The sequence below is a fragment of the Gopherus evgoodei genome, chromosome 3, assembly GCF_007399415.2.
Source record: "Gopherus evgoodei ecotype Sinaloan lineage chromosome 3, rGopEvg1_v1.p, whole genome shotgun sequence".
Classification (NCBI taxonomy): Eukaryota; Metazoa; Chordata; order Testudines; family Testudinidae; genus Gopherus; species Gopherus evgoodei.
In genome coordinates, this window is record NC_044324.1 from 51,536,750 (window position 1) to 51,551,292 (window position 14,543).

The window sequence follows — 14,543 nt, forward strand, 5'->3', positions numbered from 1 at the left end:
TGACCACTCTTTTCATTATTTTGAACTCGCTGGAGGAATGCAGCTATGCCATTTGAAAGCTCCATTTTTGAAGCCAGCTGCTTATCTGCTCTGAGACAGATAAATGTAGAATGCTGTGTCTGAGAGAGAAAGGTGGGTGGGAGAGGGGTGGGGGGGTCTGCTGCTGTCTGAACTTACAAGTCAGAATGCTGACATACTCTCAGCCCCCCCAAAAACCCAGTCTCTCTCCCCCCACATACACACAACACACTCCCTCTCACACTCCACCCTACCCCCACCCCATTTGAAAAGCATGTTGCAGTCACTTGCATGCTGAGATAGCTGCCCATAATGCACCGCTCCCAATGCTGCTGCACATACCGCAAATGTGGCCACATTAGTGCACAAGCAGCTGTCAGTGTGGACAGACTGCAGCGCTTTCCCTACTGCGCTCTACGAAGGTGGGTTTAACTCACAGTGCTCTACATCTGCAAGTGTAGCCATGCCCTCTAGGATTGTGGTCTAATAAATCCTATGAATCACTGAAAATAATGTAATTTGTTGTGCAAGTCTGCTATTAATTAAATACATTCATTCCTGTTTAATTTATTTTTATGGTAATATTTTAAAGGGAAAAAGGGTAGGGGGAATCAACCACATATATGTACATAATAGTTAAAAACAGACAGTAGGTCTTTTCTGATATGATATAGTAAAAAGTAGTCATTTTTATAGCTCATTATTTACTTGATAGCCCCTAATGAAGCCATTAAAGACTTATCTTCTAAACATATAATTATTTACATCATTATTTAATCCACAGTCTACAATGAAAGACCTACTTAGGATGTGTTTATTTGCTGATCACTGACACTGATAAATCATGACATAGTCTATATGGGAGATTTTTTCAGGAAGCCAAAGTACAAACAGGTTCATATTATAGATTCATCATGCTACAAAATTTATTAAATCCTGTTTTATTTTTGGAAAGTACAAAGCACATTTTGGAATTTAGTATTGCTTACCACTCCAACACTATTGAATTGATTTGTTTTCAACTAGGTATACAAGGACATTCCAGAATCATCATATGAGCAGACATTTTAACTTTTAAAAATGGAAGACAGTTTTATGGGAGAATTAACATTCTGAAAGTTGAAGGTTATAATGGGAATTATTACATACTTTTAACTATAGTGGCATGTATTGTGCCACTATGATATTTCAGTTTCACCTCAGTCACATAAACTGGCTAGGCTTACTGATAGATTGAAACTTCTCATCTTCAAAGTACAGTTGGACTTATAATGTTTAGCTGTCTGTATCTGGCTCTTGGAAAGTGGCCTCTGTATTACAACTGGCAGAGTCAGCAGGATCACAGCAGACCACTTCTCATCAAGGATGAAAACTGAAGGCATGGTATATGCAGGGAATGGAGGAAGCTGCTCATATGTTGGCTGAGCAGCGGCAGTGGACCCAGGCAATCATATGCTTCTGCAGTAGAAGTTGCAGTGGCAGCAGCAGCAGCAGGTGAAGTGGACCCAGCAGCTATGGCAGGGAGATCACTTTTGCCAGCAGGTGAAAAAGATCCAGCAGTATTTTAAATATGGGAAGTCTGGACATAAGAGAGAGGAGTACCCCAGCTGGCAGTGGGAGCAGTCAAAGCCGGCTAGGAGGAAGAGACCATTCCAAGGGTGGTCCAGAGATGGAAGGGCCAGCTACTGTGTTTTGAATTTTTACAGGTGGGGCATTTTAGGAGGGTCTGCCCCTTTAAGAACTGTAAAATATACAAGGGGGGAAAAAGGCGCCACCGGCCAATTAAAAGGTGTCCCTAAGTGGCATTCAAGGATGGTGGTCAGATAGGGACAAGGTAGGGACGAAGATACCTTCTAAGAGGTGTCCAGATGTGGGAAGAAAGGACGTGCTAAAGACTTGTCCTAATGAGGTCCAGGTTTGGTAAAGAGAAAAAGGAGGTTGTTAAGAAGGCAAAGCTCTAGGAGAACAAAAAGAGTCAAAGGAGGAAGCTGTTATTTGTATGCTCTAAGAAGTAAGTCAGCCCCCTGTGCCTGATGCAAGAGAAACAAGTGGGGCACCTCTCCTGCTAATGAGTAGGGTACAAGAAAAGGCACCTAAGACACAAGAGACAACCTTAGAATTATGTGACCAAAGCATGGGAACCCAGAATGAAGGGAAGGCTAAGGTCAGTGTTTGTAAAAGAAGTGCACACCTGTACTACTGCAGTTATGGCAGCACCTTCTACACTTAAAAAATCAGTCAATTCAACGCTGGTAAGAGAGGACATTAGTGGTTTAAGGGGATTTGCCATTTTGATGGAGGAGGCACAGCAGGACCTACAAAAAGGGACAAGTTACCCATGGATAAGCGGGGTTTGGAATGGCAGATGGATACTCTGGTGGATGAGAGGGAAGTGCTTCAGTTCCAAATGGCAGAGATGAAAACAGCTCCAGCGAGAGAATATTTTCTCTCTATGGGATCAGATGACAGGAGAGTCGGGAAAGCCACTGGAAAAATAGAACACCAAAGGACACAAAAGAATAAGAACTGTGCAATTTGCTCTTCGGTGCATGAGGTTCTAAGCATGTGTGCGAGTGGGAGGGGGGATTTTAAAAGGTGGTCTACCCATGAGTTGCAGAGCTGGGGTAAGACAGCCCTAATTACAGGATGAGCCACACCTGTGTTCTATCAGGTACTTCCAAGATAAAAGGAACAAGAAGTTTCAGTTAGGGGATGTTATGTTAATTTTGATGGAATACATAGGTGTTACCATAACCCAAACATTAAAAAAAGGTAAATAATGTTTGGGGGTTGGTATGCAGAGACCTCAGGCTGCCTAGTACCATGGCAAACACACCATTAAAAATCCTTTAGCTTTTATTAAAAATAAAGGAAAGAAGGAAAACCAGTATTTGAAATGTAAAGTTTTAAGTAAGACTTTCATCTTAACAACATCCCTTTCCTTTTAGCTGAAGAGAGTTTTTAGCAGGAAAAAACACCTTGTTTGACAATTTCTTAGATGGTTCAAAAATATTGATAACTGTTCTTCTGGGAAAAAGAGAAGAATTTACTTGAGATGGGCTGGAACTGTTGCTGCTGCTAAAGTCTAATCCTGTTTCCTCTCAGGTAGTATTTCGGATTCCTGTGGAGCTTGTGGGGTGGAAATGTCATCTTGGTCCCTCTCTCTGGCCCAGTCTGGTCAAGATATCTCTCAGGATGACGAAGGCTCAGGATTCCAGGAGATGGGACAGTGAATCTTGCTGCAGTAGCCAATTATTCTCCCCAAAATATTTTTCTTTAAGGACCCACAAAGGTGGACCCACAAAGGGTCCATGTGGGTGGAATAGTCCATCCTCTCGTCATTTTGTCACCCAACTAGGCCTGGTTTCTGTCACACCAATTTTGGTTCACTGATTTCTGATAGCCCTGACAAAACAAGCATCTGACTGTGACGCTTCTACAATGGAGCCATGCTGTGCAAAGGTACATAATAAAACTCCATCTAGCTGCCCTACATATTTGCCCTGCACATTCCTGCACATTCCTGCACATTCCTCAAGGAAGTTATGGAAGCTGATTGGGCCCTGGTGGAAAGGATTACCCTCTTCGCAGCACGTCAGCCTTAGTTAATTCATAACATAGCCTAATGCAGATAGTGATCCAATTAGAAATTTTCTGGGTTGAAATGCATTGCACCTTCATCCTTTCTGCAAAAGCAACAAATATTCTGGTGAATACCTTAAAAGAGCCTACTATTGTCTAGATAAAATGACTGCTCTGTGCATGTCTAAAGTGTGTAGCCTAGTCTCCTTTTTATCAGAGTTTGGATTTGGAAAGAACATAGGGAGAACACACACCTGTTGAGATGGAAATTAAAAACATTTATGAGTAGAAATTTGGGAAGAGGTCTCAGTGTTACCCTTCTTTTATAATTTGGCATAAAATGACCCTGCCGTAAGTGCCTAGATCTCACCCACGCTTCTAGTGGATGTAATTGCTACCCAAAATGCCACTTTAATGAACAAATCAAAGGAGAGCACATTGCTAGAGGCTCAAAGAGTGGTCCCATCAGTTCCATTAGAACAATATTTAGATCCCAAATTGGAGTAGGTTGTTTGATTCAGGGACAGACCCTGATAAGGCCCTTAAGGAGTCTGACTATCGTGGGTGAGAGAAAACTGAGCATTACAGAATTGGAGAGTGGTTAGCTAAAGTGGCTGATGACCCTCAGGGAATTCACAGACCATACAAATATTTCTAATTTTAATATATAATTTAGTATGTCTAGGATCTGCATCTGAAAAGAATGCAGCTGAAATAAATCCATTAAGCAGAACATGTAGCTTTGGTGGAGTCTTTTCTATTATTAATGAGTAATTATATTTTGGACTTCTGATAAGCAACTCTTCTCTAATGTTGACAATCCATGCTGTAAGGGGTATGGAAGTTTGATCCATGTGGAGAATTTGGCTTTTCTTCTGCAATATGAAGTCAGACTGGAGAGGCAGAAGGATTAAGCATTGAAATCAGAGGTTCATTTTATCCAAAAAACAAAACTGTCTTGGCCTGTCTGGATCTACCATTATCAACTTTGCTGTACCCTGTCTTAGATTTCTGATATGTCTTGAAATAAATTCATTTAGTTTCTCTGCAATGGCCTTATCATCCTTGAGCTCTCTTTTAGCATCTCGATTGTCCAGTAGTCTCACTGGTTGTTTAGCAGGCTTCCTGCTTCTGATGTAGGGTGACCAGACAGCAAGTGTGAAAAATTGGGACCAGGGGTTGGGGGTAATGGGAGCCTATATAAGAAAAAGACCAAAAATCAGGACTGTCCCTATAAAATCGGGACATCTGGTCACCCTATTCTGATGTAGTTAAAACAAATTGCTATTACTTTTTGAGTCTTTGGCTAGTTCTTCACATTCTTTTTTGGCCCTCCGACTTCTATTTTCACACTTCATTTGCCAGAGTTTATGCTTCCTTCTATTTTCCATTCTATTTTTCCTCTATTTTCCTTTTTAACTTCCACCTTTTTGTCTCTCACTGCTTCTTTTACTTCATTTTTAACCATGGTGGCACTTCTTTAGTTCTCTTACTATGCTTTTTAATTTGGGGTGTACATTTAAGTTAAACTCTATTATGGTGTCTTTAAAAAATTTCCATGCATCTTGCAGGGACTTCACTTTTGGTGCTGTGCCTTTTAATTTCTGTTCAACTAATCTCTTCATTTTTGTGTAGTCCCCCTTTCTGAAATTAAATACTACAGGACTGGGCTGCTGTGGTGTTTCCCCCACCACAGGGATGTTAAATTTAATTATATTATGGTCATTATTACCAAGCGGTCCAGCTATATTCACCTCTTGGACCAGACTCTGTTCTCCACTTAGGATTAAATTAGGAGGTTGAAATGTGAGTGAGTAGTAATCTTGTCAATGATGTCTTAAGAGAGGCAGAATTACAAGTAGGTAATTGTTCCTTCTTTGAATATTCCAATATTTATTAGATACATGCATGTTAAAAAGAGTAGGAATGTTTATTGGGGTCTCAGAACTCTAGACTCTGGAAAACCCACACCTGATTAATCAATAGTCAGAAGGAACCTCTTGCTTGAAACTGTTTACTTGACAAGGTTTCTTTAAGGGATATGCCATTCTATTACTAATGTATAAATAAGGGGAAAAAGCCTGAGTTACTTGGACTCGTTTGGGGACCCTTTTGGACTCTCCCTCTGGATACATCTTGCGGTCCCCACCGGCAGACGGAAGATTTGGCCACCGGAACCCTGCCGCTGTGTCACTCAAGAGCCACACTCAGCTTGGTAATTATCAAGGGTTGGGGGTGTTTTACTAAATTGTTGTGGATGTGTGTAAGTGCTTGAGATTAAGTAAAGTTTAGCTTTAAGTGAAAGCACTCGCGTTGTGCTGTTTGTGCCAGCCATCTATCGGTCGGACAGTCGTGTATCCCCTGATTTATTTCCTGACACCTCCTCACACAGAGTAAAGTTACCAAGAGCTTTGGGTTGAAAGAACCCCAGGTAACAGGAATGAGGGCCTAAAGTTTAACTTTCATTAGGCAATGTGCCACCAGAGGGAAATGCACTTTAATGTTAAAGTGACTCAATGTAAAATATTTTGGGTCAGTTCAACAAACCAAAATATTTTGATTCAGAGACATCTCTTTGAAAATATTTTGATTTGGTTTTCTTTGATGGAAAAAAAATGGAAAAAAAAATCTATTTTGAAGAAAGTACATTTTCCACTGAAAATCATTCAGACAGAAACTTCACAGTGAGCTCTAAGTAGTTAGTGGTCTGCAAAACACTTTGAAAATGTCTGGTCTTTCACCAAACAAGCTTTTGATGAAATATAGGTTGAAGTCCTGTATTTTTCTAGGCAATATGTACAGCATAGACTGCAGCCTCTTCAAACTGCCCTACCAATATACCACAACCTGATTGAAAAAGGATTGTCAGGTGGAGATTTTTACGTCTCTGTGGCTATTCTCAGTTTTTTTGTTTAAGTGCAAGAAAGGATGATACTTAATATCCTCTTGAGGGTAAATTTGTAGCATCATTAGGATTTAGAGTAAAACCACACACTCATTTCAGGTAAGTGACTGAACAGCCATCAAGAAGAAAAAAAATTGGATTATTTCATAATTATGTTAGGGAACTAGGGACCTTAAGATGAAATATTTCATGTTACCCCAAGCTATTCAGTCTTCCATAAATGTACTCTGTGTATTTCCTAGAAAAGTTCTAAAGCGATATTAAGTTTTGTAAATCAGTGAACTTGGTATTAGAATAATAGAATCAGAGGACTGAAAGGGACCTCAAGAGGTCTTCTAGTTCAGTCCCCTGCACTCAAGGCAGGAATAAATGTTATTTAGACCATCCCTGACAGGTGTTTGTCTAATCTGCTCTTAAAAATCTTCTATGATGAAGATTCCACAACCTCCTTAGGCAATTTATTCCATGGCTTAACTATCTCATCAGGAAGTTTTTCCTAATATTCTTCCTAAACTTCCCTGGCTGCAATTTAAGACCACTGCTTCTTGTCCTATCTATGTGTAACTGATCATTCCTTCCCAAGTGGAGTACTTTGCATTTGTCCTCATGAATTTCATCCTATTTACTTCAGACCATTTCTCCAGTTTGTCCAAATCATTTTGAATTTTAGTCCAATGCTCTAAAGCACTTGCAATCCCTCCCAGCTTGGTATCATCCACAAACTTTATAAATGTACACTCTAGCCCATTTTCTAAATCATTGATGAAGATATTGAAAAGAACCAGAATCAGATGTGATGTCTATATTGTATAACATTACATTAAAAATAGAGTCTAAGTCCATCACAGTGGCGACAGTGCAGGTAAAAAGCACTTAGCAAAATCCATCTTTGTATATGAGAAACATCACAATTAAAATAAACATTGAAAAATTAAGGCAACTTGATGTTAGTAGGGTAATAACTAGATATAAAACATTTCAATTCTTGGTTACTGATTCAGCACCAGTTCAGAATAGCACAATACAGCATTGCAGAGAAAGGTAACAAAGAGGCACAAACTATGGATGAGTATGGTACAAACTCTTATATGTAGAAGAGTAGAATGAATAAATGGTTTGGCAAATCTGTAAATGTACAGAATAGAGATCACCAACTAATTTCACAGAAACAACAAGAGCCAATAGCTGGAAATAACATGTATTATTATTATTACTTACTACTACCAATAATAAATAAATAATTTGTATCAGTCATGATTTAGGACTCCATTGTGCTAAACACTCTAGAAACACATAAAGTGTTTGACTTGGTACTACATGACATTTTGATTATAAAAGCTAGGATAACATAATATTAACATGGCACATAGTAAATGGATTAAAAATTGGCTAATGGGTAGGTCTCAAAATATAATTGTATAAGGGGGATCATCATCAAGCAGGTATGTTTCCAGTGGAGTCCAGCAGGGCCAGAATTATTGGCCCTATGTGAGAAGCGGCACAGGCTGAGGGATGTGCTGGCCACCACTTCCCGCAGCCCCCATTATCCTGGAGTGGTAAACTGCAGCCAGTGGGAGCTATGATCGGCTGAACCTGCGGATGCGGCAGGTAAAGAAACCATCCCGTCCCACCAGGGTGCTTACCCTGGCGGGCCGTGTGCTAAAGGCTGCTGATCCCTGTACTAGATGGTGCCTTCTGACCTTCGAATCCATGAAGAAAAAGATGGTCCCTGTCCCAGGGGGCTTCCAACAGGGCCGGCTCCAGGCACCAGCCCAGCAAGCAGGTGCTTGGGGCGGCCACGGGGAAGGGGCAGCATGTCTGGCTCTTCAGTGGTAAGTCCCTCACTCCCTCTCGGAGCGAAGGACCTGCCACCGAATTGCCGCCGAAGACTGAAGCAGTGGTGGTAGAGCTCCTGCAGATCGTGATCGCTGCCTTTTTTTTTTTGTTTTGCACTGCTTGGGGCGGCAAAAGCCCTGAATCCGGTCCTGGCTTCCAATCTAAGAATAATGCAACAGACAATAGATGGATACAACAAACAGTATAAGGGGAACACAAGGAAGCAGTGAGATAATCCATGTAGTTAGAGCTTGACAGTTGTTGCTGTTAATTTGAAAACAATAAATGGTCTCTGTCTAGTGCAACACCCAGTGGACATCTATACAGATTACAAAACCATCTATTCCATAGCACACATAAGGAAAGTTGTGGGATCTCATATATATTAATGTGTAGTAATTATTGGCAAAGGCTGAGTGTTTTGTAGTGGCTTCTGTACCTAAAATCTGATTAAGTAGTTTTAAACAATACATGGATTATTAAACAAACAGAAAACAATTTGTATTATAATTATTTTAAATAAAAAAATCATAATCTAAAGGGTTTTTTATATTGGGTATGCGTTTGGAAGCAGAGTAATATGACCTCTAAGATTTATAGCCAGTCTCTGAATCTATTAATTTTATACAAAAGGGGAACAGTGTCACATATAATACATACCATTACAAGATGGCAATACTCTGTTCCATGCTGGTTTTCCATCAACACCAATCACACACATTATAGTTGAAGGATCAATAATCTTATACCCAGAATCACACTGATAAGTAATGGTCGATCCAAGTTTGAAGTCTGTTCCAATTCTAGTCCCATTCATTATGTTTCCAGGGTCAAAACAAGCTTCCCGTGGTTTTTCTGTTAAAATGGATTATAAATAAAACATCAGTAACCTCAATACATGTACTAAAATATGCATTTAACAATGATCAGTTTTAAAATTAGATTCGTATTTCCATCTTGTGATTAGAATACATTTTCTTACTGTTAAATATTGCTAGGTCATTGATGCTTGCCTAAGCTTATCTGTCTGGACAAGAAAATTACACCTACACCATTTAGTAAGGTATTAAGAAAATCTGCAAGCCAAAGCCATAAGCTCCATATAGATGAGCGTAAGGCACCACCAAAGTAATTGATTTAATGTACCATCTCTACACACTCACACACATACATCCTTTAAAAGCTTAATATGCCTACTTTATGATGAGGTATGATAGGGAAGTGTTAAGTGGTGCTATTACCATAGAAATGGGGATAAACAATGACACTAGCAACAAGTTAAAACAACCACTGAAATATTTGCATTTGTTTCTCTTCGTTTAATGACTATGTGTTATTTCAAGACATAAAAATGGATTTCTTGGTAAGCTCAAAGCATATGTTGAACATGTTGAATTTGTCACCAGCCATCGTTTGTATTACAGCAGTGGTATCTCTGATGTACACTGTTTCTTTATCATATGCTCTTAGCTCATGGACTCTTTTAGCTTACGCTTCCAGCTGATGCACTAATTCAGCATCGTCTGTTCTTCTCATTGTTCCATCAGCATGGAAGAGGGACGTAGACACAGGCCCTATTATGTGACTATGAACAGTTGCAATTGAAACCATCATCTCCACATCTTGCTAAGGGCAGGGCGTGCGGAAAACAAATTTTGGACTGATAGCTGCTCTGATTGTCCTTCCCTTGGCAGATTTAAATTTGGTCTTTTTGATCATGTCAGCAAATGTTTGATGCCAAATTTCCTGACTGGGCTGAAGATGCTACATGTCCCATCAGAATCAAGAGCATCTCTCACAAATCTCTCAATTTGTTCTTCTCTAGCATCTTCTATTTTCAGCAGAGATTCTTGCACATCTGGTATTACCTGCAGTCAAGTAAATAGGTTGATAAGCATATCCGGATGTGATTCAGGGGCAAATGGGTTTGTCATATTGTTGATGACATGACCAGTAAAAGCTGTATTGTGCTCTTGAGACCACTTCAGTGCAGAGGCAAGATCTTGTTTGTGGACTTTGTCTTCATTACTTGTTACTAGATCACTTCTTTCTCTGAGAACTTTGTATATTCATAATATGAAGCTGTGTATTGTCACCTCTAGCACTGATATTGACCTATGCATAAGTATCACTGAATAAAAAAGTTAGTTTCTAGAATATTTCAAAGGCTAGTACTGCATGCATAGGCAATTATAAATAAAAAAAACCTTTTGCCAGGCAGACTAGATGCTGCATTGCCCATACAAAAGCTTACAAATGGAGAAGCATTATATTAGGAATTCACATACATTTATATCTGCCCACTATGCAGTAAAAACTATGGGCACGTTACTTACTGCTATTGGTGTGCAATTTCGATCTGGTCAATAAATTCCAATTGAAAATATAGAAAACTATTACCATCACTTGTGAGATACCTTGACAATTAAGACTATTCAATGTGAAAACATTTTATGTTAGTATATTGCAAAATGCTAATATTCACCATTTTTGTCACATGTTAAACAGCTTAAACATTTAAGGGGGGGAAAAAGCTTTCCCATGCAAAAACTAGTAAGAAATCTTGTAATATATTGTTGTTTGGTAGCTTTGACCAATGAACACCACATTATGGTGTTGAAATTAACTTAAACAGTAAAAACCAATCAGAATCCTGTTGCACTGTTTCTGGAACTGTGCAGAAAATTACACTTTATCATTTTGGATACCATTGTTTTGCCTCTCACCACTGAAGAGCCCCACATCGTACATCATCTAAAATTGCATAAAATAAGCTTTCAGATGCTATATTATGTTGGTCTGTATGGAGTTGGCGTATTAAATTCCAAAAATAGTCCAAAACTATGGTGGATGTGGATGTGGCCCATTCCCAACAGTTGTCAGCTGTTGTCAACAGTTGTCAACTGTTGAGAATGGGCCACATCCACCCTAACTGAATTGGCCTCGTTAGCACTGACCCCGTCACTTTGTAAGGCGATCCCATCTTTTCATGTGCTGTATATTCATACCTGCTTACTGTGTTTTTTACTCCATGCATCTGATGAAGTGGACAATAGCCTACAAACGCTTATGCCCAAATAAATGTGTTAGTCTCTAAAGTGTCACCAGGACTCCTCATTATTTTTACTGATACAGACTAACATGGCTACCCCTCTGAAACCTGTATTGTTGTAAAATAGTTGGCTAACTTCACAAGGGGGAGTTAGATGTTACAATGCCTAACTTTAACATACCCCTCCACCTCCCAGAATTCAGAAGCTAGAGTTTGGCTCCCAAGTTCCTCATGCATTGCATAGGGAGACTTGAGTGTTTAAGAAAGAGATTCAAACAAGCCAGCACATTGAGCAGGGAGCCACCTAAGTTATGCAGTAGGAAATACCAAAGAGAGGAGTGTGGCCTAAGCCCTGTTGTGTCTACTTCCACTTGGGATTCACAGCCATGAACCCTCTTTTGGAGTTAAGCATTTAAGCCAGGTCAGCCCTTCTTCACAAAGAAAGAGTGAAGAAGATGTGGCGTGCTACCCTCTCCCCGCTCTTATGGAAGGGAATTTAGGCACCCGCAGGTTAGGTGGCAGCTGGGCACAGGCTTTATGAATGCTAGTTGAGTTAAATCTTGAATTTAAAGGAGTAGTTAGGCACCTAAATCACCAATGTGAATCTAGCCTAGTACAAATATTACAATATGACTTGCATGAAATCCTGGGTCTACTGAAGTCAATGGGAGTTTTGTCATTTACTTCAATGGGGCCGGATTTCACCCACTATATTTAAGACATTAAGAACTAATGAAAACTAGCAAAATAAATAAATAAACAAACAAACAAGCATGCAAGCAGGACCCCGAATTCCATAGGAGTCCACAGCCATGAAACCCCCCAGATATTGGACAGATTATCAGCTACTATGCTGGAACAAATTGTTAACCAATCTAACACACTGATGAGTCAAGTTTAAATAATTATTTAAGGATTAATAGGCAATATTAGTTCTGATGTTTAATTCATTGACTGATTCATAATTTGCATTATTAAGATATGACCTTATTTCAAGAATGTGGTTGAGATGATTTTTAACTAGCATAGTTTTATGGTTAGAAGGCACTTTGCAGTTAATTAAATGGAAGCACTGTATTAGATATACTTAGCAGTATTACAGTGGATACAAATGTTATACTTTTTCTGTTATAATAAGGTATGACACCTTTTTGGCAGGCAGTGTAATTACATTAATGGAGGTTCAAACATTATATAACATGGTTCCCTTTCACTCTATTTTCTTTGTGTTGTTTTTCTGATTATTATAATACTCTGCAAAATCTGCCTGTTTATGAAGTAATGTCTACCCTGCGCTGAATAACTTCAAGATGGACGGCAGAGATGTTTATAGAAAAATGAAGGCCTTCGGTTTTGGAATGTATTATTACAGTATATGGTTATTACCAAGTTAACAGGACATGCATTCCAGTGATTAATTATTATTATTATACAAGCATTTTCAGATACTTTAGATTTAACAATTTACCTTTCTGCTGTTTGATACCCCATTTTTATTTCTATATTTGTATTCAATATTTCAAGAACATTTTGTTATTTTATATGTATACTTTTATAATATAAAACCTATTATATATGATATAATTATATAACTTATTTGTGCATTTCACTCTCTCTCTCACACACGCACGTAGAGAAGGAAAAGGGAAAGCTGGGCATTCTTATATCATTTCCTTTGTGCAACCTTCCCCTTTCCCTCCTTACTATTCAACAATACCATTCCTTACTATTGCCTATATAAAAAAAAGTATTTATTTTTATTCGTATTGTGTTTCAAATTCATTTGAGAAGAGATAGGCAAGGATTCCCTGTACAAACATGTAAAAACAAATATATCATAGTTATTCTGGGGACAGTAGTCTTGTTAGCCTGAAGGGAAAAGGGTGAATAAAGAAGATAGTTGAGAAATGAGAAGAAGGATTTAAGCGGGTTGACAATTCATGTTCTTTGGGTTTTGGTTGTTTCTCATTTTGTTTTCTTTCACATAGAGTATGGAGTTTTTCTTCAACTGAGTGGAGTGAGAAACTGAGGCTGTATCTTTGAGGCTGAAAACTTGAAAATTTTGAGCACAGATGCCAATCTAAGCAGAGAAATAGCAGCTCATTTGAGAAGAAAATGTTGTATATTCACAGGATGGTTATTGAAAAATAACTAAAAAGTGATTATATAAATCTTTGTACTCTGGCTAATAATGGCTGCCAGCCAAATTACAAGAATTCACATACCCTGTGGTTATTCTGAAATAGCCATACAATGTGTATGTAAATCTTGTTGCAAATCACCCACAACCAAAGTGCACAGGGAAAAATGCATTGGTATGTATCAGTAAATGTACAACATTCCTGTATTCTAATTGGGTGAGACCATTGCATTTCAGTAGAACACTTTCTAAAAAAATTGGCTATAATTTTTTTTTATTTGCACCATTTCTCTTCCCTTTTAGGAGATGAGAGTGTGCAGGGATGACAAAAATAAAAGGACAAAAATTGCCTTTTATGTACCTCATCATTTGCAAAAGGATTTTTTAAAAGATAAATTGGAACGATAAATTAAGAAGTTGAGATTGCGTTTTCATATTTGGTTTAAACTTGTATTTTAGAATGAATCAAATATTATTTAAAATAGCATTTTCTACATTGTTTTTACATTGAAAATTTTCACAGGGCTGATATACCACCAACATAAGACTGTCATCAACTAATTACACAACACCAGTATGTTAAAAGATAAAAGATTAACAAAAAACATTATTTATTATGTATATTTTAACTTTTAAATATATATGCATTCACACAACAATTACAAACCTATGAAAAATAATTGTAGTATGTGTGTAAATATAGTTTTAATTAATCCTAATTTAAGACATTTTCCTTCTGTGTGTTGACACATATTATGTTAACAACAGTACCTTTGTATTCAATGGCGAATCCTGACATGCCAACAGAAGCATCACTGCGAAATGCTAGAAATAGACTATTAGCACTGCTCTCTATTCTTTCAGGTGCCTGGGAGCCTTCAAAACTGCCAATTAGAGGACTGTTAGAATCTTCCCCTTCATAAATATGTAGAAAATCATAACTGGGCTCCATACTGAAACTGAAATAAAGGAAAAGAGAATTACATTGTCTTTATTTTTTGAGAAATTAT

At 38.3% G+C, this 14,543-nt stretch overlaps 1 protein-coding gene across 2 annotated transcripts in view; it reads right to left on the reverse strand.

Annotated features, from left to right (window-relative positions):
• The window catches only part of CSMD1 (CUB and Sushi multiple domains 1), a 2,060,432-nt gene that overhangs the window by 361,341 nt on the left and 1,684,548 nt on the right, over positions 1–14,543 (reverse strand). For both annotated transcript variants that reach the window (XM_030555566.1, XM_030555565.1), the window contains exons 29-30: positions 14,305–14,492; positions 9,002–9,196 (exon numbers count right to left, since the gene is read on the reverse strand). In XM_030555566.1, the coding sequence (XP_030411426.1) occupies positions 9,002–9,196; positions 14,305–14,492 (383 nt within the window). The remainder of the gene's footprint in view (positions 1–9,001; positions 9,197–14,304; positions 14,493–14,543) is intronic.